The 25,742-nt window shown below is 39.4% G+C and overlaps 1 protein-coding gene across 2 annotated transcripts in view; it reads right to left on the reverse strand.

Moving 5' to 3' along the window:
* The window catches only part of LOC131936129 (limbic system-associated membrane protein), a 105,436-nt gene extending 79,968 nt beyond the window's left edge, over positions 1-25,468 (reverse strand). For both annotated transcript variants that reach the window (XR_009386014.1, XM_059293035.1), the window contains exons 1-2: positions 25,325-25,468; positions 16,841-17,093 (exon numbers count right to left, since the gene is read on the reverse strand). Coding sequence is in view for 1 of the 2 variants with exons in the window: in XM_059293035.1 (XP_059149018.1) it covers positions 16,841-16,925 (85 nt within the window). In the remaining variant the exon portion in view is untranslated. The remainder of the gene's footprint in view (positions 1-16,840; positions 17,094-25,324) is intronic.
* Positions 25,469-25,742: the final 274 nt, after the last annotated feature.

Below are 25,742 nucleotides of genomic sequence, written 5' to 3' on the forward strand. Positions count from 1 at the left end.
TTTAATACCCCCCACCCCCCACACCAAACATCCCAGATTTCACTGACCTTCTCTAGCCCTCCCCTCCCCAGGGAACACAATTATGGTGGCTTGTAAATAAAAATTTCAACTGCTTGCAAGTTTGATAGAATATTCTGGAATCCCAGTGGACGAGCAGTGAAGTTCCAACAACAACAACAACTGCAGTGTGTCCATGCACACTGGGCGGACACTAATGGCCAAATCAGCAGTTTACGGTCAAGTATTGCATCGTACAGTAACGAACGCTCAATTATCTTTTAATCAAATTCTAAATGTCAACATTTTGGCGGCTAATGTATTTCTTATAGAATCTGACGCTAACTCTACAGTTCGCGACGGCTGTTGATTTTGTGGGTCAGAAGTTGGGTTTCACCTCAGCATGACTTAGCATGACCTCGCTAAAGTGACTTGACCAGGCGCTTTAGAGCGTGACTTCGTTTCTTAAAGATTTGAAACGCCCTAAAGATGCGTTCACAACAGTGTCAACGGTCAATTATAAAATGTCAGCAACTTTTAATATCGTACTTTATTTCTAATCATCGCGCAAAGTTAGCGTCATATGTCGCGGGGTGGGGATTCAAACATGCCCGATAAATTGTATGAAAAATGCCCATCTTTAGCAGGGAAACAAGTGTAGGTATTTTAAAGAAAACAAAACCCCACAGCTCTCATCGACATCAGCCTTTAACAACCTGTTTTTGTTAATTACATTTACAACTATGAAATCTTTGAACTGTTTCTAATCAACCAGTTAAAGTGATTGTGTGTGTGTGTGTGTGTGCGTGTGCGTGTGTGTCTGTCAGGGAGTGAGTGCGAGTGGTTGGTGTGGAGGACCTCTCAAACACAATCCACACAGTATTTGTTCTAAGTTCTATGTTACAGACCAGGTGAGAAGGTTCCCGTGTAGCGTTAATCAACTACATACCAGATCTTTCAGAAAAAAATGTTTTAGGGTATGTTCCAGAATGTTGATGAAGATACAAAAGTGGGATAACGTCAAATGTTCTCCAATATGTGAACAATATGTGAACAATATGTGGATTAGCTCAAGCAAACTGATACAGTAAACTCTAGCCAGTAAATGTATGATTTTGTTTCTTCTTCTTCTTCGTTAATTGTGATGTTAGACAGGATTTCCTCCAACACAATTAAGTATTACGTGTAAAGTTGTTACGTGCTATATGTCCCTTTGACTCCAATTTTAGCTGGCTTTTTTATGTGCTTCCATAGCCTATGTACATCCAAGAACAAACTACAAAGGCAGCAGTTGTTTAATTTGGAGTTCGTTGTTCTTTTAATTTTTTGATGAAAGTTTATTGAAAATATGTGAATAGGCTGAACGACAGTCTTTTATAAAACAGATAAAAAGTGTGTGGATTACTGGATGCAATTTTCGAGTAAAATAAAAGATTCAGTTCAGTGTGGATTACTGTATGAACGTCTTTTAGTTACAATAGGAATGAGACAGAGATTATCGATATTTGTTCCCCTTGGTGATCATTCCCTCGATTTATTTACATTGATCTTTTCCTCCCCCGGGAGTCCTCACCGGAAGGGCGGACGAGCAAAGATGGCGGTTTTTACACCGATCTGCGCTTTTCTCTCGGAGCGAGTGAGAGAAAAAACTGGAGTGGATGAGGGGGAAAAACACCAGAGTTAGAAACAAACGATCCTGTGGGGAAGCATCTCAGATCGCGACCCCGGCGCAGAAATTCCAATTATCACCGGACATGAGGAGTGCCAATTTCGTTGAGCCCTGTCTTAGACATTCTATTGCCGAGCGGGGAACCGGCGCTTCCTGCCCGGGCGCGGGGGAGGGGAGCGAGCAGAAGGCGTAGCGCAATATTGGCTAATTTAGAGCCTCGCGTTTAACGCGTTTACGGCGATCTACGGGCATTCTGGGTAGTTTGGGTGACGTCACATAGGTCACGTGTCTTGCAGAGTCAATGATGATCTGGATACAAAAACTAAAAGAGGTGTTGTCTTACACACTTTGATTGGTGCAGATTTTGTTTTAAGGTTTGGGGTTTTCCAACTGTTAGAGGAAAAGTTGGAAACAGTTAAATAAAATGGTTTAATTGTAGAAAAAAAAAATGATTTTTTAAATAAAACTATGTTTTTCTTTTCTTCGGATCATCGATTCAGTAATATTACTTGAAAGGTGCTCCTGAAATAGGAGTGAGTAGATTTACAACAGATGAAATTGGTAATGGCTTTACAGCAAATGAAATAAGCGGGAATAGACGTACGACAGAGTGTAGTCTAATAGATGAAAGAGGAACAAATAGATTAACGGCAAATGAAGTAGGGAATAGATTTACAACCGGCAGAATGTCATGAAATAGGAGGAATAGCTTTACAATTGACCAATCGATAGCCACGGGTCTGAGGGTTTTGTTTGGTTACTTGTAAAGGCCGACATGTCTTCCTGCGTGACTTAATGAATGCGAGCCACGTGACTTAATGAGCGAGAGCCGCATGATCTAATTAAGTCGATATTTCACATGGACATGGATCTATTGTCAACTGGGGGACGCCAGTGGCTTGCAGGTCGGCCACCAGCGAGCAGGTAAAATTGAGCTAATCACAACCTCCCACTGGGGTCGGGAACAAAATGTCAGACCCCGGGGGCGGGGGTGGTCAGGGTTGGGGAGTGTTTTCTATCCCCGCGGGGGATTTTCTTACAAGTAATGATGGGATTGTGACGTGGTGAAATGAAGATAATTTGAAGAGCCTTAAGATAAGGATGAGACGTAGGCTTGGGAGAAAGCAAGCTAAAAACTGATGTAGTTGAGCATAGCTTTAAGTAGTACAAACCCCTTACAGTACTAGCTTTATACCGGGGGCTGGTTAGATGGTTAGACTATAACTAAACTAACGCTAGGTCCCTTGTGTAGATTTGGTTATAATAGGGTCCCTCAACAGACATTAGGTTTCCGAGATAGGAGCTAATGTTGGTGTGAGTTAGAGAATGTCTTCTCTCACTAAATATGACATTTATAGCCCAAAATGGCGTCGACGATTCCTCGCCATGTCCTATTTATGTAAAGTCTTAAACGAAAGTTGGAGAGTATGATAGCTAGCCAATCACCATGGGGACGACAGCACGCTAACATGGCCGCTGTTATGTGGAAATCAGGAAGAGATATACCTTGGAGAGATGAAGGGAAGAAAGCGATCAAGATGTATGGTCTCCAGTGAAATCTATCCGACAAGTCTTCATAAACCTGTGTCGACTGGAACTTCTTGTTCTTGTTAGTACATGTTCTTTCGTTGTCGTTTGTACATGTTCTTTGGTTGTCCTTAGTAAATTGTCTGCTGTCGTTAGTACATTGTCTGTTGTCGTTGATAGTACATTGTCTGTTGCCGTAGTACATTGTCCATATTCCCAACAACACCTACTTGACCAGTCAATTAGACCAACAACAAACAACGCTCTATGACATCCTTAGTTATTTCTCCGTCCGCTTTGATATCCGAGTTACACCCAATTTAAGTGTCAAAACCCACTCTCAACAAAGTCATTTAACTTTGCAATATTAATTTAACACACGAATATAGTGCAGGATCATCTCAGACATTAATTAAGTCGAAGTTTTTTTTTTTTTAAACTTGGAAGAGATCTGTTAACAAAATCAATATTCACGGCATTAGGTATATTTGATAAAAGAATTACACCAGGGGAAGGAACTCGACGTATTTTAAAGACAACCCTGCACAAGATAAAGCTAATCTCGGACTGTTTACAAATCAGGGATAAGCTGCTCTGCCCAATCCCATTTCCTTTTTATGTCCGATAACCGGAAAATATTCCGTGTATGTTTCACGTTGCTCAAACTTCTGGTAAGGAAAATATTTTTAGCTTTTAATATAATTACCAAACAATCGACAACCCAATAACACTGGCAGAAGAAGCCCTAGAAGAAGTGGATAGATTCACCTACCTTGGAAGTATTGTTGATAAGCAGGGTGGGACAGAAGCAGACATAAAAATAAGGACGGGTAAGGCAAGAGCAGTCTTCAACCAACTAAAAAATGTTTGGGGTTCGGGAGATTTAACCCTTAGAATAAAAATCCGGATCTTCAACACACTAGTAAAACCTGTTTTACTCTATGGAGCCGAGACATGGAGAATAACTACTATAAATAAGAAGAAAATACAATCATTTATAAACGCATGTCTCAGAAAGATCCTGCGAATTCGCTGGCCTAAAACCATCAGAAATGATGTTCTATGGCAACGGACAAATCAACTGCCAGTGGAAGTAGAGATCCTCCAGAGAAAATGGAAATGGATTGGCCACACACTCAGGAAGCCTGTATCCAGCATAACAAGACAGGCCCTCACCTGGAATCCACAAGGCAGGAGGAAGAGAGGCAGACCAAGAAAGACCTGGAGACGTGACCTGGAAGAAGACACCAAGAAGATTGGATACACCTGGGGACAGTTGGAGAGACTAGCCCTGGACAGAGACGTCTGGAAAGCTCTTGTCAGCGGCCTATGTCCCAGTAGGGACGACAGGCAAACATGACATGACATGACTCATATTTTAGTCCGTTTTAAATAAAAGTATTTAGTGGGCTTGATTTAAAAATTTAGAAAGCATCATGTTTGAAAAATACATGACCAACCGGTTGTATGGATTAGCATTCCACAGATACAAGTAACGTATGGAGACAAAAGATCTTATGTGATGATATTGTCTATTGTACAGACAATATGCTCAGTTTACTGAAGTGTATATGGCCGAGTCGATAGCATGTATGATCATTTAATGTCACGGTGCGTTTGTAGCGTTGAGGGTTCGCGATCCGGCTCGCCGTGTACGGTAATTAAAGTGACGTAACGTAATAAAACAAACGTCATTGTTATCTGTAAATACAATTCCTCTGTTCAATATTTGCTTCATATTTCTCTCGTTAACTTTTGCTTATGGACCATCCCAGAGTTATTCAGCTAAATATTTCTTTCCCCAGGCATTACAGTTACAATACAGCACATAAAACCGGTGTAAATATCTAACAATGTCGCATTACTACTCTTATCTGTTGGATGATATTCTAGAATACGCTTTCATCTAAATCTCATCTTTTGAAACTAAAAATACACTATCTCTCAATTTCTACTCAACGCGTGTGTAGGGATACATTTCGGACGATACAGCATCCCCGCTGAAGCCATTCCCAGTAATGCCACTGGTTAAATCTATCACCGCTAAAACATGAATACTGCTCAACTTCTGAAACAGCTCCACCGCGAAAGTCCACTGATCTTCTATAGTGTTTTCACTTGAGGGGCCATTAAGTATTGTAGTGAAGAATTTAAAAAACTATTTCCCCGCTCAATTTGTCTCGCGATCAGAAGACCCGTGAATACATTAAGGCTCGACCTCCCCAGGGACCTATGGCGTTTTCTGTCAGCTAACAAACACAAGAATGCTATTTAAACATGGCGATTGGAGTTCAATCAATACCGAAAACTGGGACGATGAGGGGGCTCCCCGCACATGCTTCTACATGTAATCGAGGCGAGAAATAAGACTCCGGCCGGTTTTTTTACGTCGTCTTCGGCTGGACTGTGAATATTGCACGGGGATGGTGGAGCTTAAATATTTCATCGAGTGGTGGGCTGTCTGCGCTATTGATCCGGTCATTAGGGGTGGGGGTGGGGGTAGTTGAAACAATCTTACACTGGCGATAGTTGACCACAACATGGCGATAGTTGACCACAACAGGACGATAGTTGACCACAACATGGCGATAGTTGACCACAAGATGGCGATAGTTGACCACAACAGCACTTTAGTTGGCCACAACAGGACGATAGTTGACCACAATATGGCAATAGTTGACCACAAGATGGCAATAGTTGAACACAACAGGACGATAGTTGACCACATGACAATAGTTGACCACAAGATGGCAATAGTTGACCACAACAGGACGATAGTTGACCACATGACAATAGTTGACCACAATATGGCAATAGTTGACCACAACAGGACGATAGTTGACCACATGACAATAGTTGACCACAAGATGGCAATAGTTGACCACAACAGGACGATAGTTGACCACATGACAATAGTTGACCACAAGATGGCAATAGTTGACCACATCTAGGTGCGAAAAGCTGACGACGATACCCTGAGAGGACAAACGATTATGGGTCAGTTAGTTGTATTACTAGCTCTGCTGAGCTAGGATGGGATACCGGTCACTCATGTATCTCTGCTAGGTTCCCTTGCGTGTACCAACTCTGGAACCATGAGCCATGAGTAAACTGGTCAGTGGGAGGACCTGATGACCACACCATTTCTTTCACGTGAAATGCTAGATATACTATTACGTGTGAACATTCATTTTTGATTAGAAAAAAACATTTTCAAACTAAATTAACTTTTCCCACATAACCACCTTCAGTTGTAAATAAAAAGCGGGAGTAATCTCCCCTAAACGTTCTCGTATATTTAACAGTAAGTGGGTGAAAGCTTGCAGTGCAATCCCAAAATAGAAAAATTTAAATAGTTTTTTTTTAGATAAAAATATAAAAGTAAATACTTCTTGGAATTCTTATAATATTTTGTATGAGAATGTGATACAGAATTATAAAATTCTGGAGGTCTTTTAGAATTCAGAAAGGGTGCAAAATACCTCACCCCATTATAAAGCACTAATTTTCCGCGCTATTAATTACACTTTGAATAGAATAAAATCGCGTAGAAGAAAGAATTGCGCCCCAAAAGTTAAAGAAAATTATCAAATTCTTGTGGGTTTTTTTTTTTTTTTTTGAGAAATCGGAAATCACAAGAACATAGATCCTATAACTATATTTGAAATGTCGTCTACTGCAGCGGTACTTACATTAGAGTTATTTTATACCAGAAATTGAACAAAGCACCATTTTCTGCTTTCGGGGATCACTCGAAAATTGAAAGTAATCTAAATTATAAGATTTTATTATTATGTAATACGCAATTGTGAAATTCGTCCTCCTAACTTAAACGGTTCTGTAATTATTGGCTTTTGAGAGACCAGAAGTAGAATAAGTAACGCTCCGATTACCGGAAATCGCTCAGAAGTTGAAAGAGAACTACTAATTTGATATAAAACTTGTAGATGAAATTTCGTTAACCAAACTCACACGGTATTCAAGTTACCAAGACAGACAGACAATGTGGCAAATCTATGTTTTTCCGACTGAGGGAATTTGTAAACGTCGAAATTTGTGAAAATCTCGATTTAGATTTTTGCACTATTACAATACATCCTTAATGTTCCATATACGAAAAAGTAAGTACGCGAAACACGGCGAAAACTTTCCTAATAAAATAATTCTGCACGATTACAATACTTTTTCTACACTTTGTATAGGAGAAAGTAAAAACGTTCAGTTTTTTATTATTTATTCATAAAAAAAGTATAAATTTGGACATCTCGCCCCCCTGGTGTAACAAGAGCAATAATAAAAGTGAATAAATAATAAGCTGCGCCGCTAGGCTCTGTGACAAGACGTCCGGGCTAGACCCGGCCACAATTCTCTAAATGGGAAAACAACAGCCCCTGGTGACGCGCCCAGCTGGGTGTCTGTCACTCGATGGCCTGTCTGTCAGGCTGAGAACCCTCACCCTCACGCCCTCACACCCCCTCACCCCCGCCTCGGTCAGACGGAAGTTGGCACAGAGTTATCGCCCGACACGGGATTGAAATTCAGGGGAGATAACCTACGTCATTAATTTAGTTTGTCCCATCCTGGGGACCGGGAACACAGAGTTCGATTATCGATGCCCTACTTTTGTGCTGCTGTGATTGGTGTAATTAACTCTAATTACGTCAAGTGACGCGCCTACACCTGTTAAAATAGCATTAAAATTGTCTATAATAGCTAATTGGGTTAGATTTTGTTACAGATAAAAGAGAAAATAATTGTTAGAATAGTCTCAACTAAATCTTTACCGCGGGAGCTAATGTAAATATATAATCAAGGCATGCCCCCCCCACCCCCACCCCTGCTCTGACGCCTTCATGTAAATGAGGAAGAAGTTGGCCAGGAGTTTTTACCCGATACGGCTAAACAGTTTTCAGATCTTTGTAAATCTGGCAAGCCTCAACTGTGTACACGGCCTACGTCACCAGACGCTAATTAACCCTCGTCAATGCAGGCCGGACACCCCGGTAGTGCTCGTCTACAGGCCGGGGACGGGTGTGACCGGTCGTACGACACGCGAGTTACCGCCGGATGCCGGTCACGATGCCGGACCCGGTCGCTATCAGGCAGTGATCTGGTGCCAGGGAGAAAGGACTGAGGCAGGTCTCAGACTAGCAGGACTGGCAGGGAGAAGGGACTGAGGCAGGTCTCAGACTAGCAGGACTGGCAGGGAGAAGGGACTGAGGCAGGTCTCAGACTAGCAGGACTGGCAGGGAGAAGGGACTGAGGCAGGTCTCAGACTAGCAGGACTGGAGTCGTCACGTACATGGGAGGCTAACCGTACCCACATACGACACTCCAAGATTGGATACCTAAAGCTGGATTAACTCACTCGCAAATAGAATTTATTTTTAAAAGATCGGATTTTCTTATCTTCTTACATTGCTTTTTTCTTGTTTTCTGGGGGATGGGGGTGGGAGAGGGGGTGGGGGAAGATATAACAGTATCGGTGGCAGAATGGTGTGGTGAAGGTGTTTGTGTGTGCCATGTTAAACAAGTGTCAAGCTGTACAAGTGCCCAGCTATACAAGTGCCCAGCTGTACAAGTGCCCAGTTAAACAAGTACCCAGTTAAACAAGTGCCCATAAACAAGTGCCCAGTTGAAACAAGTGCCCAGTTAAGTATTAAGTATTAACTTGTTATAAAAAGCCATTGACTACAATTTTAGCCTGCTTTTCTTTTTAAATTTGCTTTCATAGTCGTAGTTCATCCAAGAACAAACTACTGAAGGATGAACTGACCGATAGAATGACGGCTAGACTGACCGATATACAGATCAATAGACTGACCGATGAATTGACGGATGAAATGACCAATAGACTGACATATGAGCTGACCGATAGAGTGAGCGATAAAATGACTGATAGACTGACCAATAATAGACTGACCAATAATAGACTGACCAACCATCTCCGAACGTCCCTCCTGGAAGAAATCAACACAGAGAAAAAAAGATTTGACGTCCAAGAGAAAAAAAAAACCTTCTCTTTACTCCAAACCTCTGATAATCTTAACGGCTACCACATAGCAGGCCTGCTACCGGCCATGTAGCTACTAGCTAGCCAGCACTTTTCCTGATAGAGATGAACCAGAAATATATTTTATGTCAGCCGATTTATTTAGCCAGTATTTGGGCGATAGTCGGTGGTCTCTAGGCGATTGTGGGGGGTCTCTAGACGATTATGGGCTAGTCTGTTAGAATATTTAATACATCATAGTGTGACTGAGGTCACGTGGTCTGACATCTACTGCCCACCCACCCACCCACAAGCTTGGAGCCGCTGGTAGGGCCACTGTACCATGAGACGGGGAAGCTACGTTCATATTCTCACCCCGGAGCAGCATTGGATTTTTGAATGAGTAACTGCGGCTCTTTCATTGTCTATAATAAACTTAACATTATTTTTTAAAACATTTATGACATTTGCTTGAATGTTAATACTTTTATATGAACCCCAATATTGCGTTAAGCAATGTATATATATTTAAACAGTCTATAAAATGTCTATTTAAACACAAAATGTTAGATTTTCATTTTATTTTTTAAACATTGTATAAGAGTTTTTTATAACTTGTTAATTTGGCAGTAAATTTGTATTATTAAAAACATGCCTGGTTATTTTACACCTTAACCGTGTGTAAGGATATCTTTGTGATGTTATTCTCTGTTGAGATTTGATCTGGTTCCATCCAGCTGCCTACACACACCTAGAGATATTAATTAATTCCATTCAACTGCCTACACACACCTAGAGATATTAATTAATTCCATTCAACTGCCTACACACACCTAGAGATATTAATTAATTCCATTCAACTGCCTACACACACCTAGAGATATTAATTAATTCCATTCAACTGCCTACACACACCTAGAGATATTAATTAATTCCATCTAACTGCCTACATACATCTAGCGATATTAATTCCATTAAGTTCTATAGATACAACACATCTAGAAATATAAATATTTGGTTGATGAAAAAACTTCACCTCCATTTTTCTGCATTCATCAAAACTATCTGATTATTTCCATACACAGACGTTTTTTGTGCAATTAATTACCACGCTGGACACATATTGAACACAAGCCGAATTATAAACACAATAGGGTCGCGGGGATCATTTATCTTTAAAATCTAAGGGGGGAAAAATCAGGCAGGCGTATCGATAAATGGACAACAGTCCCATCCAAAAGGTTATTGCTAATCAATCAATCGAGGGGTTTAATTAACACGGGACAAAGATTAACGGGCGTGCAGCCGACGCGAGATGACAGCCGTCTCAGCGTCGTGTCGTGTAGGGACATGCGTTCACACAGAGTCAACATAAACATGTGCGACGGAAGCTTTTTGCCGCCACACACAAGCGCGGGAAATGACGTCTGAAGGACACTCCACGGCGCCATCTTGCGATTGTTGCTGGGAACGAAATCAACGCGAAACAATGACGCAATAGTTATGCGCAAGGACTGTGGCATCAAGACAAATTTTAACCTCCAATGGAGACAAGCGAGTTGACGAGATTCCTTCCTTAATATTGTTGACATGGAATAAAAACGTGCTTTTTAGATTTAGACCGTAAAAAAAATTAAAAATAAAAACTTAAGCCTAAAATTAATTTAGAAATTTTATATTTTTAGAATAAATGCTATAAAAGTTGCAAATCCAGAGAACTTGAAAATAATTTGTTGAGTTTAAGGCTACATTTCTATTTATTTTCATCAAGCCTAAGTTAAAACCGGATGTTTCACTTTCGTAAGACAAATATTGATTGGCTGTACAGTAACTTAGTGATCGATAACTATTTGTTTACAAAACTTTGCAGATCAAGTTTTTAAATAACAATGCATATTAAAAACCCCATGACCTAGTTTTCTATTTTTAGCTTACAATGTGTACAATAAAATCAATGTCGGCCTATCCAATAGCAGGATGCCATTGTTTATGTCGCCATTACACGTGAAAACCAAATTGTTTTGGCTTGTTTTTAAATTTTCAATTAGTTACCGAAAATTTTTAAAACATCAAATAGACCCAATCTTTAGTAAAGTCCGAAATAAACCAGACAGACAGGATTTTATAACCATATTAATTGTAACTACGCCGTGCCTGATTTTTAAACTAATTTATACACCTCTCAAATACCTTTGAGAGTTTTCTCGCTCGTGTCCATTCGTGAAATCATTCACTATTACTTTATTTTAAAATAAAAGTTACAACTTACAATTATTGCAATGAAAACAATAGCGAAAAACCTATACAATGCATGCGTTTGAAAAATATAATAAAACATTCACAATACCAGTTACTGTATTTTTATTTCAAAACGAGAGAAAAATTATTTTCGCAATTTTATTTTATGCTTCATAAAATATTTGATTGTTGTCATAGTTGTTTTTACGAGGAAATAATCAATTTTTGCTCTTAAAAGTCTATTGGACGAGAACTCTGATGTAGAGTGGCCATGTTGAAAATATAAAAATAAAACGTATAAAGTCTGAGTTGTAAAGGACATATACGTCATAAATAATACAGTTTGTAGGAGACTGAAAAAACAACACACATGTATGACTACAAACAGGCCAAATTAAAACTTTCTGAAAAGTTTGCCCACATATATGAAGGAGTTTGACGGTTGGTACAGAGAATTGGTTTCATTTTAACGATATCTCTACGTCTAATGTTAACTGAGTCTAATTGCTGATTACTTTTGGAAAATTAGAATTAAATTTCACGAGGATACTTTAGAAGAAAGTGACTCACAACACCCTAACCTTATCTATTTACATTATCATAATTTCAGAGGCGTAGCGACCCTTCCCGGCGCCCGGGTACACATGTACCCCCCGCCCCCCATCGCTACGCCTCTGCATAATTTATGCAGTAATAAATGTTTCAAGAAAACTACTTTCAGCTTTAGTCCAACAGTTTATTCCTGTCGTGCTCAGTTGTTAGGAAGATATAACCCAATCCTTATCTAAAGGGCGGTATCATATCCTTATCTAGGCTATGATACTAAATCCTGGGCCATGACATGGTACAGTATTGTTGGTCGATCAAATGGACCACATGTGTGGCCAAATGCTGGGACCTTATTATTATTGGCCAACCGATGGGGCCATAATGTTGGCCAAATGATGGGACCATATTGTTGGCCAAATGATGGGACCATAATATTGGCCAACCGATGGCACCTTAATGTTGGCCAAATGATGGGACCTTAATGTTGGTCAACTCATGGAAATACATCATTGATCAACCGATGGGACCATATTATTCTCCAACCGATGGCACCATATTTTTGGCCATCCAATGGCACCATATTTTTTGGCCAACCGATGGCACCATATTTTTTGGCCATCCAATGGCACCATATTTTTGGCCATCCAATGGCACCATATTTTTTGGCCAACCGATGGCACCATATTTTTTGGCCAACCGATGGCACCATATTTTTTGGCCAACCGATGGCATCATATTGTTGGCCAACCGATGGCATCATATTGTTGGCCAACCGATGGCATCATATTGTTGGCCAACCGATGGCATCATATTGTTGGCCAACCGATGGCATCATATTGTTGGCCAACCGATGGCCCACGTTTCTGGCCACCATCGCCAGAGTCCAGCCGTCCTATGTCTGGCACCACGGGTAATCACGGCCAATTAACACCGTATTGTTATCGATCTCTTTGTTTAATGACTCTTCGATTAGCGAGCACCAACAAAACTCGATTGATCTCCCTTGGTTTAGGAACATTCTATACATCTGATGACCTGAGGTTTCAACTGACACACAGCATCTACACACGTAAATCGACACACGTAAATCTACACACGTAAATCTACACACTACACACTAGTGACACATCTGATGACCTGAGGTTTTAGCCGACGCACAGCATCTACACACGTAAATCTACACACGTAAATCTACACACGTAAATCTACACACTACACACTAGTGACACATCTGATGACCTGAGGTTTCAACTGACACACAGCATCTACACACGTAAATCGACACACGTAAATCTACACACGTAAATCTACACACTACACACTCGTTACACATCTGATGACCTGAGGTTTCAACTGACACACAGTATCTACACACGTAAATCTACACACGTAAATCTACACACGTAAATCTACACACGTAAATCTACACACGTAAATCTACACACTACACACTAGTGACACATCTGATGACCTGAGGTTTTAGCCGACGCACAGCATCTACACACGTAAATCTACACACGTAAATCTACACACGTAAATCTACACACTTCACACTCGTTACACATCTGATGACCTGAGGTTTTAGCCGGCACACAGCATCTACACACTTAAATCTACACACTACACACTCGTTACACATCTGATGACCTGAGGTTTCAGCCGACGCACAGCATCTACACACGTAAATCTACACACTACACACTCGTTACACATCTGATGACCTGAGGTTTCAGCCGACGCACAGCATCTACACACGTAAATCTACACACGTAAATCTACACACGAAAATCTACACACTACACACTCGTTACACATTTGATGACCTGAGGTTTCAGCCGAAACATTTTTTAAAAACCCAACACATTTACTGTAAAACTGCACAAATCTGCTTATTGCCAATGCAACAAAAAAATTGTTTTATAAAAATTTTTTATCTGTAGTAGCGAGCCGTGTTTGACCCCATCTTAAGATAAAAGTTATGTTTTCTTTGTTTTGCCGTAGTCAGGTGTTACCGTCCATAGTTTATCCTTAGTTTAGTCAGACTTTGTATCTCAGTCCGAATTTTTATCATAGTCAGACTTTGTACCTCAGTCAGACTTTGTATCTCAGTCAGACTTTATATCTCAGTCAGACTTTGTACCTCAGTTAGACTTTGAATCCCTACCATGAAATCAAATAAAAAATAATCGATATTTCACAAGATAATCGATTACTGGGAGATACGCTAGCAAAATCAAGTTGGTGGTTGTGTCCTCCCACTAAACTTCACACAACCCCCACACAAACCTTCCCATAAACCTTCACACAAACCTCCACACAAACAACCAAACAAACCCCCACACAAATCCTCACACAAACTTTCACAAAACCCCCACACAAACCTCCACACAAACCTTCACACAAGCCTACACACAAACCCCCACAGAAACCCCCACACAAAACTTCACACAAACCTCCACACAAACCCCCACACAAACCCCCACATAAACCTTCACACAAACCTCCACACTAACCTCCAAACAAACCCCCACACAAACCCCCACACAAACCTCCACACAAACCCCAAATCAAACCCCCACACAAACCTTCACACAAACCTTCACACACCTAACATTTACCAACACATGATTCCACCACAGCACATAAGCCACGCGACCATGTTTAGACCTCACGCTAACCTGCCCATTCTTCCACCACACTGAACACCACTGCGATTTTCAAATGTTTGCGATTAAAATCTTAATATGCGAACCAAAACAATAGAGAGGTCTGACGTCACCAATGGTATTGATTTTCACAATAATATTTGATCCAAATATTGACAGAGGTAATAAAATTAATGTTTTTATTTAATTAATACAGAGTCAATTATTATCCGTTATTAGATAAATATTTACAGGTTAATTTAATTTGCTCTTTCACACTAAACTAATTAAGAAAATTGAAACCCGAAAGAAAGACTCAAAACCGTCCAAATTTGCAACGATCTGTCATAATACAAATAGCACGACCGTCCAACAAAACAGATAGTCTAACCGTCAAAGAAATACCCGTCCAACCGTCCACCAAAAACACAAACCGTCCAACCGTCCAACGAAGTACAAGGTTTCCAACATACCACAAAACACGGCAACCATAAAATCCAAAATACCACAAGACACCATCCTACTTGTATTGTCTTAACTTTTCCCGCCGAGTAAACAGAAACAAATGAAATCTAAAAACCAAAATGTTTGTAAACATCCCGGGGATGGGGCTGCTGAAGTCAAATCACATCCTAACAAAATGTGTATCCACCCTTTTGTTTGACAGTCAATGTTTATTTACAATAATTAATTACTTTTTATTTTAATTAATTAAATAAGACCTGCCTAGTTTGGATATTCCGAAATTGGAATCTAAAACCTGGTCATTTTTTCCCTCTTCTTTGATTTTTCACAATTTTAAAAATTAAACGAAAAAAGTTGATGCACTTGATTAGCGTTCAGAAGAGGATTATGTAATTTTAATTTATTAGATGATTAACTATTGTTTAATTATAAGATGATTAGCTATTGTTTGATTACAATGACTTTTTGTCACATTGCCCCAAGTATTTAAAAATGCAACAACTACACGCCAACAACACATTTCATCGTTTACACGTTGTCTCGTACACACCAAACTACAATAGCACACATTGTTTACAAAAAACATTTAGCTTTAAAAACAATTTTTTTTTAAATTCGAAAAAAAAAATTTTTTTTTAAAGTTTTGAACTCCAACCACAAAATAAAAGTGTCAAATAAATGGCGAACACATTGTTAGTATTCTACTTTAAAACCTTTTCCTCTCTCAAAATTCATATTTTATTTAAAAAAAAAATGAAAACTACTGTTAGTGATGTGACCCCTTACACCCCTCCCCCCCCCCCCCCTTTTTACCACTGTCATTATTGTGTCTGCATTATTCATGCCTGGAGAACTAGATCGCTCACTAGCACCGTACCAATGGCTACTCACATCGCTTCTACTAATGTTGCTACTTCATACTTTTTCGACCAAAATAGATCTCCATTTTATTTTATTGTCTGTTTTTTTTAGAATAATACATACATTAAAAATTCATATTTTTTTTGTGTGTGTACTTTTGAAGGTTTATAGATTGTTGAGCTGGTGGCATACCCATTAGACGAATTGATCATTTTAAATAGGCTTGGTTGAAAATGAAGCCCACATTTTATTCAGCGCGAAGCACAATTCTAATAAATGCCGAGGCCGATGCAAGTAAATTAAGGACAGAAAATAGAGAAATTATCTGCACCATTCATGGAAACTGATTGATCTACAAAACTCGTTTTTTTTCCCCCACAGAATTTTGGCGTTTAGGCGAACTCCGCATACAAATATAAACCATAAAAATTTAAAGTCGGTAAATTAGCAGTGGGAATATTAGAACTGCAAAAATTATAGGTCGAAAAATTAGAAGTCGGAAAATTAGCAGACGGAAATTACAAGTTGAAAATTTAGTTGAAAATATATCGATGGAAAATTCACTGATATTTAATTTTAAAAAATAGAACTATAACTCATATATAATGATAGATTTTGCTTATTTTTTATATAAATAAAAAAAACGACTATCTTTGAATAAATAAAATAAAAGTTGTCTAAACGTAGACATGTTGTACACACAGACATTTTGTGTACACACCAGTGGCATAGTAAAAAGGGGTTAGTATGAAGGTGGGGGGGGGGGGTGGGGGTAGAACCCCTCCCCCCCCCGTGTCATTGATCTTGAAAATGAAAGTTGACTCACGCTACATTACAGCTGTACATGGCGCAGTTAACCAGTGCACGTGCATTACTCGACATAACGTGAGTACTCACCTTGTGTCAGCAACAGCAGGACAGGTGACAGCAGGTAAAACATCCGGCTCCAGGGCTGGCTCCAGCTCTCCATGCAGGTCAGCATTGTTCCAGAGTTTGTCTCAGACTCCCAGGCACGTTACATAATCCTCATGGAATTCACACTTCAGCAACAGGTCTAAGTTTATAACACAACTTGTCAAATCCAACTTGTCACCAATGAACTATCACAACTTGACAATTCGCCTAGCGGTCATTTAAATTACTAGAGAATCTATGAAATAAAGTGAACGCGTTAAAGTTTGAATTATCACATCAACAACATCACCATATCACTTTGACACAGCAGCTATTAGATCAACACAAAACAGTCGGCGTGAACACGTTATCCTCGCATTACTATGTCACTCGGTGACATTCAACTTTTTTACACTCGGCCAAAATTTGTTTTCACAAACACGTTAGCAGTGGTTAAATGTGTTTGTGAGTGGGTTCAGGGGTGGGTTGTTGTGAGGGGGGTGGGGTTGTTAAGTGGGGGTGGTTTTTATGTGGGGGGGGGTGGCAGCAGTCTGTGATTGATGGTCACAGTGAACTTGTGTTGAACATTACCGCCTACTTCTGCAAGTGGCCAGTGGAACTGAAATCTAGTTTGACTTGGGCCTAATCCCAACCAGTAAAAATATTTGACAGCCACTAGCCGTATATACACTTGTTTTACACCGTGGCTGATTAGTTTTTTTTAATTGAATACGTATTCGTAAAGTTTTGTGTTTGCGGATGTTGTGTGTCTGTGTGTGTTTGTGTGTTTGTGTGACTGTGTGTGTTTGAACGTGGTTGTATGACTATGTGTGTCTGTGCGTGTGTATGTGAAAGTGTGCGTGCGTGCGTGTGCATTCGTGTGTGTGGTGTGTCTCTTTCTGTCAGTGTGTGTGTGTGTGTGTCTTTGTGTGTGGGTAAATGTGTCTGTTTTTGTGTGTGACTACTAGTGTTTGTGTTGTGTGTCTATGTGTTTGTTTGTGCGTGCGTGTACGTACGTGTTTGTGTATTTTGTGTGTGTCTGTATGTGTTAGTATGTGTGTGTGTGTTGTGTATGTATGCGTGTGAGCGTGTGTATGATAATTCTATGAACAATGTATGTCTTATTGCTCAAGATGTTCGTGTCTCTAAGAAAATTATCGCGAGCGACACGCGCACGAATACATCCCGAGGGCCTTTGTCCTTTTCGCCAGTTTTCATCTTTTCATTGTCCACCTTTCATTTCACGCAAAATGTGTGATAAAAATTAATTGAAATTGAATGGGCGAGTAAAAATGTCTTCAAAGAGAAATTGTTATCTCTGTGATTTTTGATGTGTTTGTTGCTTTTATCTTCACTGTGTGAGATCTTTGTTCTAAGCTGGCTGTATCAGAGAGGGCCTGTATGTAAAGAAGGTTTGGTGTTGCTTCCATTACTTAGATAATTATGATGATGATGGTTATTTAATTTTTGTGATAAACCAGCATTTTAAAATGTAGACGAATATGGCATATCACAAGTGTGCAGTGTAGATCATCAATCACAAAGGTCAACAAAACATAAACCCATCCCCACCCAGGGTTTTTTTTATGCCTAGACATGTTCCTTGGGGGGGGGGGGGGCTGTTGAAACTTGGTTGTTGACAACCTCTCCCCCACCCTGGTGACGTCAGCGTGTTATTGCCGTGTGAAAGTTCCCCCTGCCTGTGTACATTTGCTCACATATGACGTCTACGTCACCACTTGTTTACACATGAAGGCAAGAAGTTTGTCGAATCGCTTGACGCCATTTTTTTTGCTCCAGGCGGGATAACTCTGTCGTCTTTAGAAATTCACTGAAGTAATTTTTTTATTTTATTTTTTTTAAAAACGTAGCATAGTTCATCAACTAATTTGTTTTGAATTAAGATAAAAAAAATAGTTTTTAAAACCGTAAAATTACGGTGTTAATACAAAATGTTTAATTTACTTTAACATTAGCAACAACTAGTTATTAAAAACCAGAAAAAAATTTGAAATTTTTTCTCTAAAAATAATATTGAATATCATTTATTTTCAGTGACTATTTGTATTCTTAATAGTGTCCAAAATTATTTCAGCTCGTTACAATTTAACCCAACTCCCACCCCCTCCCCCCTCTCACCCAAAACGCCGAGGGAAAAAAATCCCTTGAATCATCATTTAATTACACATTTGCATTTACAGGTTGTTTTTTTTTATTTTTATTTTTTTATATTTAGACGTTTTATATTAGATCTATGTATCTTAAACCATCTTAAATGAATGAAAGTAGGCTACAAGTAAGAAAGAAATATTACTATTGTAAATCTGTATCAGTCCTCACAAGCCGATGATGAAAACTGTAATACTAAAGCGAACACACAACTGACACTGTAAATTAGATCTACATGTCTGAGGCAAAAAAAAAAGGAGAGAAAAGAGAGAGAGGAAAAAAAAAGTTACAATTTATAATCTTATATCCCCCACCCCCCCCCCCTTCCCACCCCCAAACCAAACCACAAAAAGATGCCCTAATTTTTTTTTCAAATTTCAAGTTTTTTTTAGACTTGCCTAGATCCCTCCAAATTCTCCACATAACATTGAATCACCGTTTGAATAATTTTTTTCAGGTTAAAAAAAACTGAAATTATAAGTTTTGTATTATGTATAAGTAAACTATTTTCAAAAGAATGAACATGCCAGTTAGAAGTATTGTTAGTGCTTAAACTGTATCAGTCCTCACAAACAGATGATAACAAACAATAATCTCAAGTGAACATGGCATTGCACGGTGACTCTACAACTTGCATGTCTGAGTAAAAAAAAAAGTTTAAATAAATTTCATAAGATTAGCGGTGGTAAGGATTGTGCTGAATGTCCGGAACTTGTTTCACGGCACATTTGTTCTATTCGAAAAAAAATTATTTACATCCAAGAACACGGAACAAGTAAATAACGCAGTTTTCATCTTCTAGTTCTAGCCGGCTGAAATAGCCTGTCTAATGTTACCCGGCAAATATATGAGAGTAAACTTTTGTTTGAACCGGAAGTAAATGGTCAGGCTTGAAGTTATTAATGGAGAAATAGGATACTTCGGACGTTTACGGAGACGACGGAAACAACCGCAAACATAAAAGGCGAACAACTTGAAGTCGTTTAAGTCAGCTATTGCACAGTAAGCCTGTCATTTGAAACAAACCCGCTTTTATAAACGTCGGTAGTCAAGCAATCTTTGAGATACACAACAATACTGACCCTTAGCTTTGATCTCTAGCAGTCATATAACACACAACAATGCTGACCGCTAGCTTTGGTGTCTAGCAGTCATATAACATTTAAAGATCCTGACCGCTAGCTTTGGTGTCTAGCAGTCATATAACATTTAAAGATCCTGACCGCTAGCTTTGGTGTCTAGCAGTCATATAACATTTAAAGATCCTGACCGCTAGCTTTGATGTCTAGACATACAACAATGTTGACAGCTAGCTTTGATCTCTAGCAGTCATATAACATTTAACAATGCTGACAGCTAGCTTTGGTGTCTAGCAGTCATATAACATTTAAAAATGCTGACCGCTAGCTTTAATCTCTAGCATTCATATAACACACAACAATGCTGACCGATAGCTTTGATGTCTAACTCTAATGACACAGGTAGCATGAAGCAGGTAGACAACTTTAATGACACGGGTAGCATGAATCAGGTAGACAACTCTATTGACACAGGTAGACAACTCTAATGACACAGGTAGACAACTCTAATGACACAGGTAGCATGAAGCAGGTAGGCAACTCTAATGACACAGGTAGCATGAAGCAGGTAGACAACTCTAATGACACAGGTAGCATGAAGCAGGTAGACAACTCTAATGACACAGATAGACAACTCTAATGACACAGGTAGACAACTCTAATGACACAGATAGCATATAGCAGGTAAACAACTCTAATGACACAGGTAGACAACTCTAATGACACAGGTAGCATGTAGCAGGTAGACAACTCTAATGACACAGGTAGACAACTCTAATGACACATGTAGCAAGAAGCAGGTAGACAACTCTAATGACACAGGTAGACAACTCTAATGACACAGGTAGACAACTCTAATGACACAGGTAGACAACTCTAATGACACAGGTAGACAACTCTAATGACACAGGTAGACAACTCTAATGACACATGTAGCAAGAAGCAGGTAGACAACTCTAATGACACAGATAGACAACTCTAATGACACAGGTAGACAACTCTAATGACACATGTAGCAAGAAGCAGGTAGACAACTCTAATGACACAGATAGACAACTCTAATGACACAGGTAGACAACTCTAATGACACAGGTAGACAACTCTAATGACACAGGTAGACAACTCTAATGACACATGTAGCAAGAAGCAGGTAGACAACTCTAATGACACAGGTAGACAACTGTAATGACACAGGTAGACAACTCTAATGACACAGGTAGACAACTCTAATGACACAGGTAGACAACTCTAATGACACAGGTAGACAACTCTAATGACACAGGTAGACAACTCTAATGACACAGGTAGACAACTCTAATGACACATGTAGCAAGAAGCAGGTAGACAACTCTAATGACACAGGTAGACAACTGTAATGACACAGGTAGACAACTCTAATGACACAGGTAGACAACTCTAATGACACAGGTAGACAACTCTAATGACACAGGTAGACAACTCTAATGACACATGTAGCAAGAAGCAGGTAGACAACTCTAATGACACAGGTAGACAACTGTAATGACACAGGTAGACAACTCTAATGACACAGGTAGACAACTCTAATGACACAGGTAGACAACTCTAATGACACAGGTAGACAACTCTAATGACACAGGTAGACAACTCTAATGACACAGGTAGACAACTCTAATGACACATGTAGCAAGAAGCAGGTAGACAACTCTAATGACACAGGTAGACAACTCTAATGACACAGGTAGCATGAAGCAGGTAGACAACTCTAATGACACAGGTAGACAACTCTAATGACACAGGTAGACAACTCTAATGACACAGGTAGACAACTCTAATGACACAGGTAGCATGTAGCAGGTAGACAACTCTAATGACACAGGTAGACAACTCTAATGACACAGGTAGCATGTAGCAGGTAGACAACTCTAATGACACAAGTAGACAACTCTAATGACACATGTAGCAAGAAGCAGGTAGACAACTCTAATGACACAGGTAGACAACTGTAATGACACAGGTAGACAACTCTAATGACACAGGTAGACAACTCTAATGACACATGTAGACAACTCTAATGACACAGGTAGACAACTCTAATGACACAGGTAGCAAAAAGCAGGTAGACAACTCTAATGACACAGGTAGACAACTCTAATGACACAGGTAGCAAGAGGCAGGTAGACAACTCTAATGACACTGGTAGCAAAAAGCAGGTAGACAACTCTAATGACACTGGTAGCATGTAGCAGGTAGACAACTCTAATGACACAGGTAGACAACTCTAATAACACAGGTAGCAAAAAGCAGGTAGACAACTCTAATGACACAGGTAGACAACTCTAATGACACAGGTAGAAAGAGGCAGGTAGACAACTCTAATGACACAGGTAGCAAAAAGCAGGTAGAGAACTCTAATGACACAGGTAGACAACTCTAATGACACAGGTAGCCTGAAGCAGGTAGACAACTCTAATGACACAGGTAGCAAAAAGCAGGTAGAGAACTCTAATGACACAGGTAGCCTGAAGCAGGTAGACTACTCTAATGACACAGGTAGCATCAAGCAAGTAGACAACTCTTATGACTTCAAATACCTGCTCCGCGTGGTTGCCAATTGACCAATAGGATCGATGTGTTTTGTTGCACGCGGTAATTAAAGACCCGCGTGATTACACCACGATCAATTAGCCTCGAACCAAAATTTGCTGTAATTAAATCTTTCAGATGAAGTCAGGACTTCAGATTTCAAATCAAATTGGTTCGATCGCGCGGAGGATCGATAAATCTAATTGTCAATATTGTAATGATAGCCGCGCATAGCGGAGTCAACAAAGCACAGAGCGGACGTTCGAGACGTCAATCAAGGTCTACAACACTGCTGGCCTCAAACTTCAAAGGATAAATGATAAAATCAATGCGTGGGACTGTGAGTACATGTTCAACACGTGCACACCCGACGTGAGCCAAATACATTTGAAAACTGGTGAACTAGTTTTAAAAATGTTTTTCGTGTTCAAGTATCTGAGCTGCGGCTTGTTTACTCAGCATAAATAAATACCCAGCATCTAATGGTGATGCGATGTGTTGATCCGGCACACATTTGTCGTGCACTTTGCCGCACGGCTTAGCACCGTGTCGCATCCGTCAGCACTGGGTCGCACTACCTACACAGTGCGACAAGTTCATGATGTGAGCCACAGGGGGAAAAAAATTCATTTGATTAAGGGAGAGAATGTTCTAGTGGACTAAACTAAACACATTATGTTACACCTATTGAGTTTTTTATTTCTCAAATCACTTTCTTGAATAGGCCTACATCTATTAAAATTCTTAGAATTAAAATTAAATTACTCTATTTAAATATATAATAACGCATCACTTTTTAAGTAACTAAAAAGAAAAGCATGGATCGCTGTATTTTGTATTGACCGTCCTTCCTAAAAATTTTAAGAGCGAACCACAATTTTTTTTATAATTATTTAAAAAGTTATTATCATGCGTTTTTACTTTCTCGTATATACGAAGTATAGAGAAAGTATTGTAATCGTGCACAAAAATCAATTGAAATTTTAACAATTTTCACCGTATTACACCTCAGTCCTTCATCACATCCGAAGTATAGAGGACTTATTTTAATCGGGCAAAAATTATCAATCCAGATTTATCAAAATTAAGAGGTTTTATGCGTAATCCAGTCTGAAAAACTGGGCTTTGCGACTCTGTCCGTATGTCTGTGTGTGTGTGTGTCTGTCCGTGTGTAAACACGATAACTTGAGTACCGTTACAGCTAGGTTGATGAAATTTCATATATAAGTATTTTATCAAAATCGTAGATCCGTATCAACTTTTGAGCGATTTCCGATAACCGGAAGTGGTACTTTTTCTACTTTGAATTTTTCAAAAGCCTATAACTTGAGTACTATTTCAGATAGATAAATGAAATTTCACATGTAAGTATAAGATCTAATTCTCTACCTTCTGTCAAATTTTGAGTAATTTCCGTTGCCCGGAAGTACTAATTTACGCTACTTCCGATTTCTCAAAAAACTAATGTAAATTTTTAAAGTACTAATAATATTGCGCACTATTATGCACTTTTTTATTTGGCGTTCACTTGGTGTGCAATCTTTTTTCTACGAGATTTTATTCTATTTTTAAAACTTTAAGTATTTAAAATGGATTAAAAATCATGTCTATAGCCCGAGTTCCCATCCCCTGTTATTTTATATAAGAATATTCGAGAAAGTTTAGGGGAGATCACTCCCGGTTTATTTAAATTGATTTTTTTAAATTTAACACTGTTTAATTTTCACTAGAATCGACCCGCATAGCGAAAGAGACTCAAGCACCAAATGAAAACACTGAATTGTGGTTGTAGCGCGATAAAATTAATATTTTATATAGAAATCCTAAAGTAATTCTAAAAATTAATGAAACATCTAATCATGTCAAAGCTTATTTCACATTGTCAAGTTTGAAACTAATCGGTTCGTAGAAGTAAGTGAAATTTCGTTAGTAAGTATCGACTTATGACGAGGACAAACGAGGAACAAATTAAAGCTTGTAAATTTCAATCTACGATTTTCTGAAGTTCACAAAGCCAGTCGTATCGTAGCATTGGACAACCCAGATACCAATGTGGTAGAAGTTTACCAAGTAAACTCTCTCAGCATCCAGTCCACGATTTCTGGGGGCCCAGGCTTACAGTAGCCAATCAAACAAGACGGCGGCCATCAAAGCCAGAGGTCCCCGCATCACCACAGCCCGACATGAACCAACTTGATGAAAACTCCATTAAAATGCTAAAAAGCCGCCTATCTGGCTCTCATCATTCCAAGCCATTTCCAGCAGTCCGATGCTTGAGATTGTTTCTCGCTTGACTGGCGCGGGCGGAGAAAAAACAACAAATGAACTCAACTTCTCTGAGCTCAAAGCTCCGGGACATCCAGCACACGCCGTAGCCAATGAGTTTAGAAGTTCTATTCAAATTAAAACTTCCGTACAAATATTTGAAATATCATCCTACTATTAGAACATTATAGAGCACAAATCTCGGAACAATATCTTAATTAAGTCGCACATCGGCCTCCAATTCACCAACTTTTGGAACTTTAAAATAAAGTAGAACTTTTAAAACTACAACTCACTAAACTAACTATTTTCGAAAATGTTTAAAAACGCGAAAACTGTTACATTAAATATTGATAAACTCCTGTCAGGAATAAATTAATTGCGTTATGTAAACTTATTTAACCCCTACCTGATGGTACCAATTGGATTAGACCAATAGGGCTACATAGGGTTAATCAATCCAACGAACTATCCCCGCAGTTCCTTGTTAGCAAATCTTAGTTAAAAGAACATAAACTGAGAGGACTGATTCTATTCATCATCGCAATCAATGGGATGGACATTTCTCGGCGCCCTCACCAGCAGACCCGAAAAAAAGGGCCCGCGCAGCTACCCGCCATGGCGGATGTAAACAGATTACTGCGCGGGCCGCGTGCACCTTGGCGGCGGTGGCCAATCGAATGGAATGTTACACGTGAATGGGCGTGGCGAGGCGGAAGTTAAGTAGCCTCCTTCAGTCGAGGAACTTTTTACCCAGAAGCAACAAGCTGCTTAAAGAAACAAACAGCCGGACACAAAGATGGGCCAACAGTAATGGCTCATTTCTG

This window comes from Physella acuta, unplaced genomic scaffold (genome assembly GCF_028476545.2).
Source record: "Physella acuta isolate Inbredline_101_S28 unplaced genomic scaffold, ASM2847654v3 ptg000168l, whole genome shotgun sequence".
In the NCBI taxonomy this organism is placed as follows: domain Eukaryota; kingdom Metazoa; phylum Mollusca; class Gastropoda; family Physidae; genus Physella; species Physella acuta.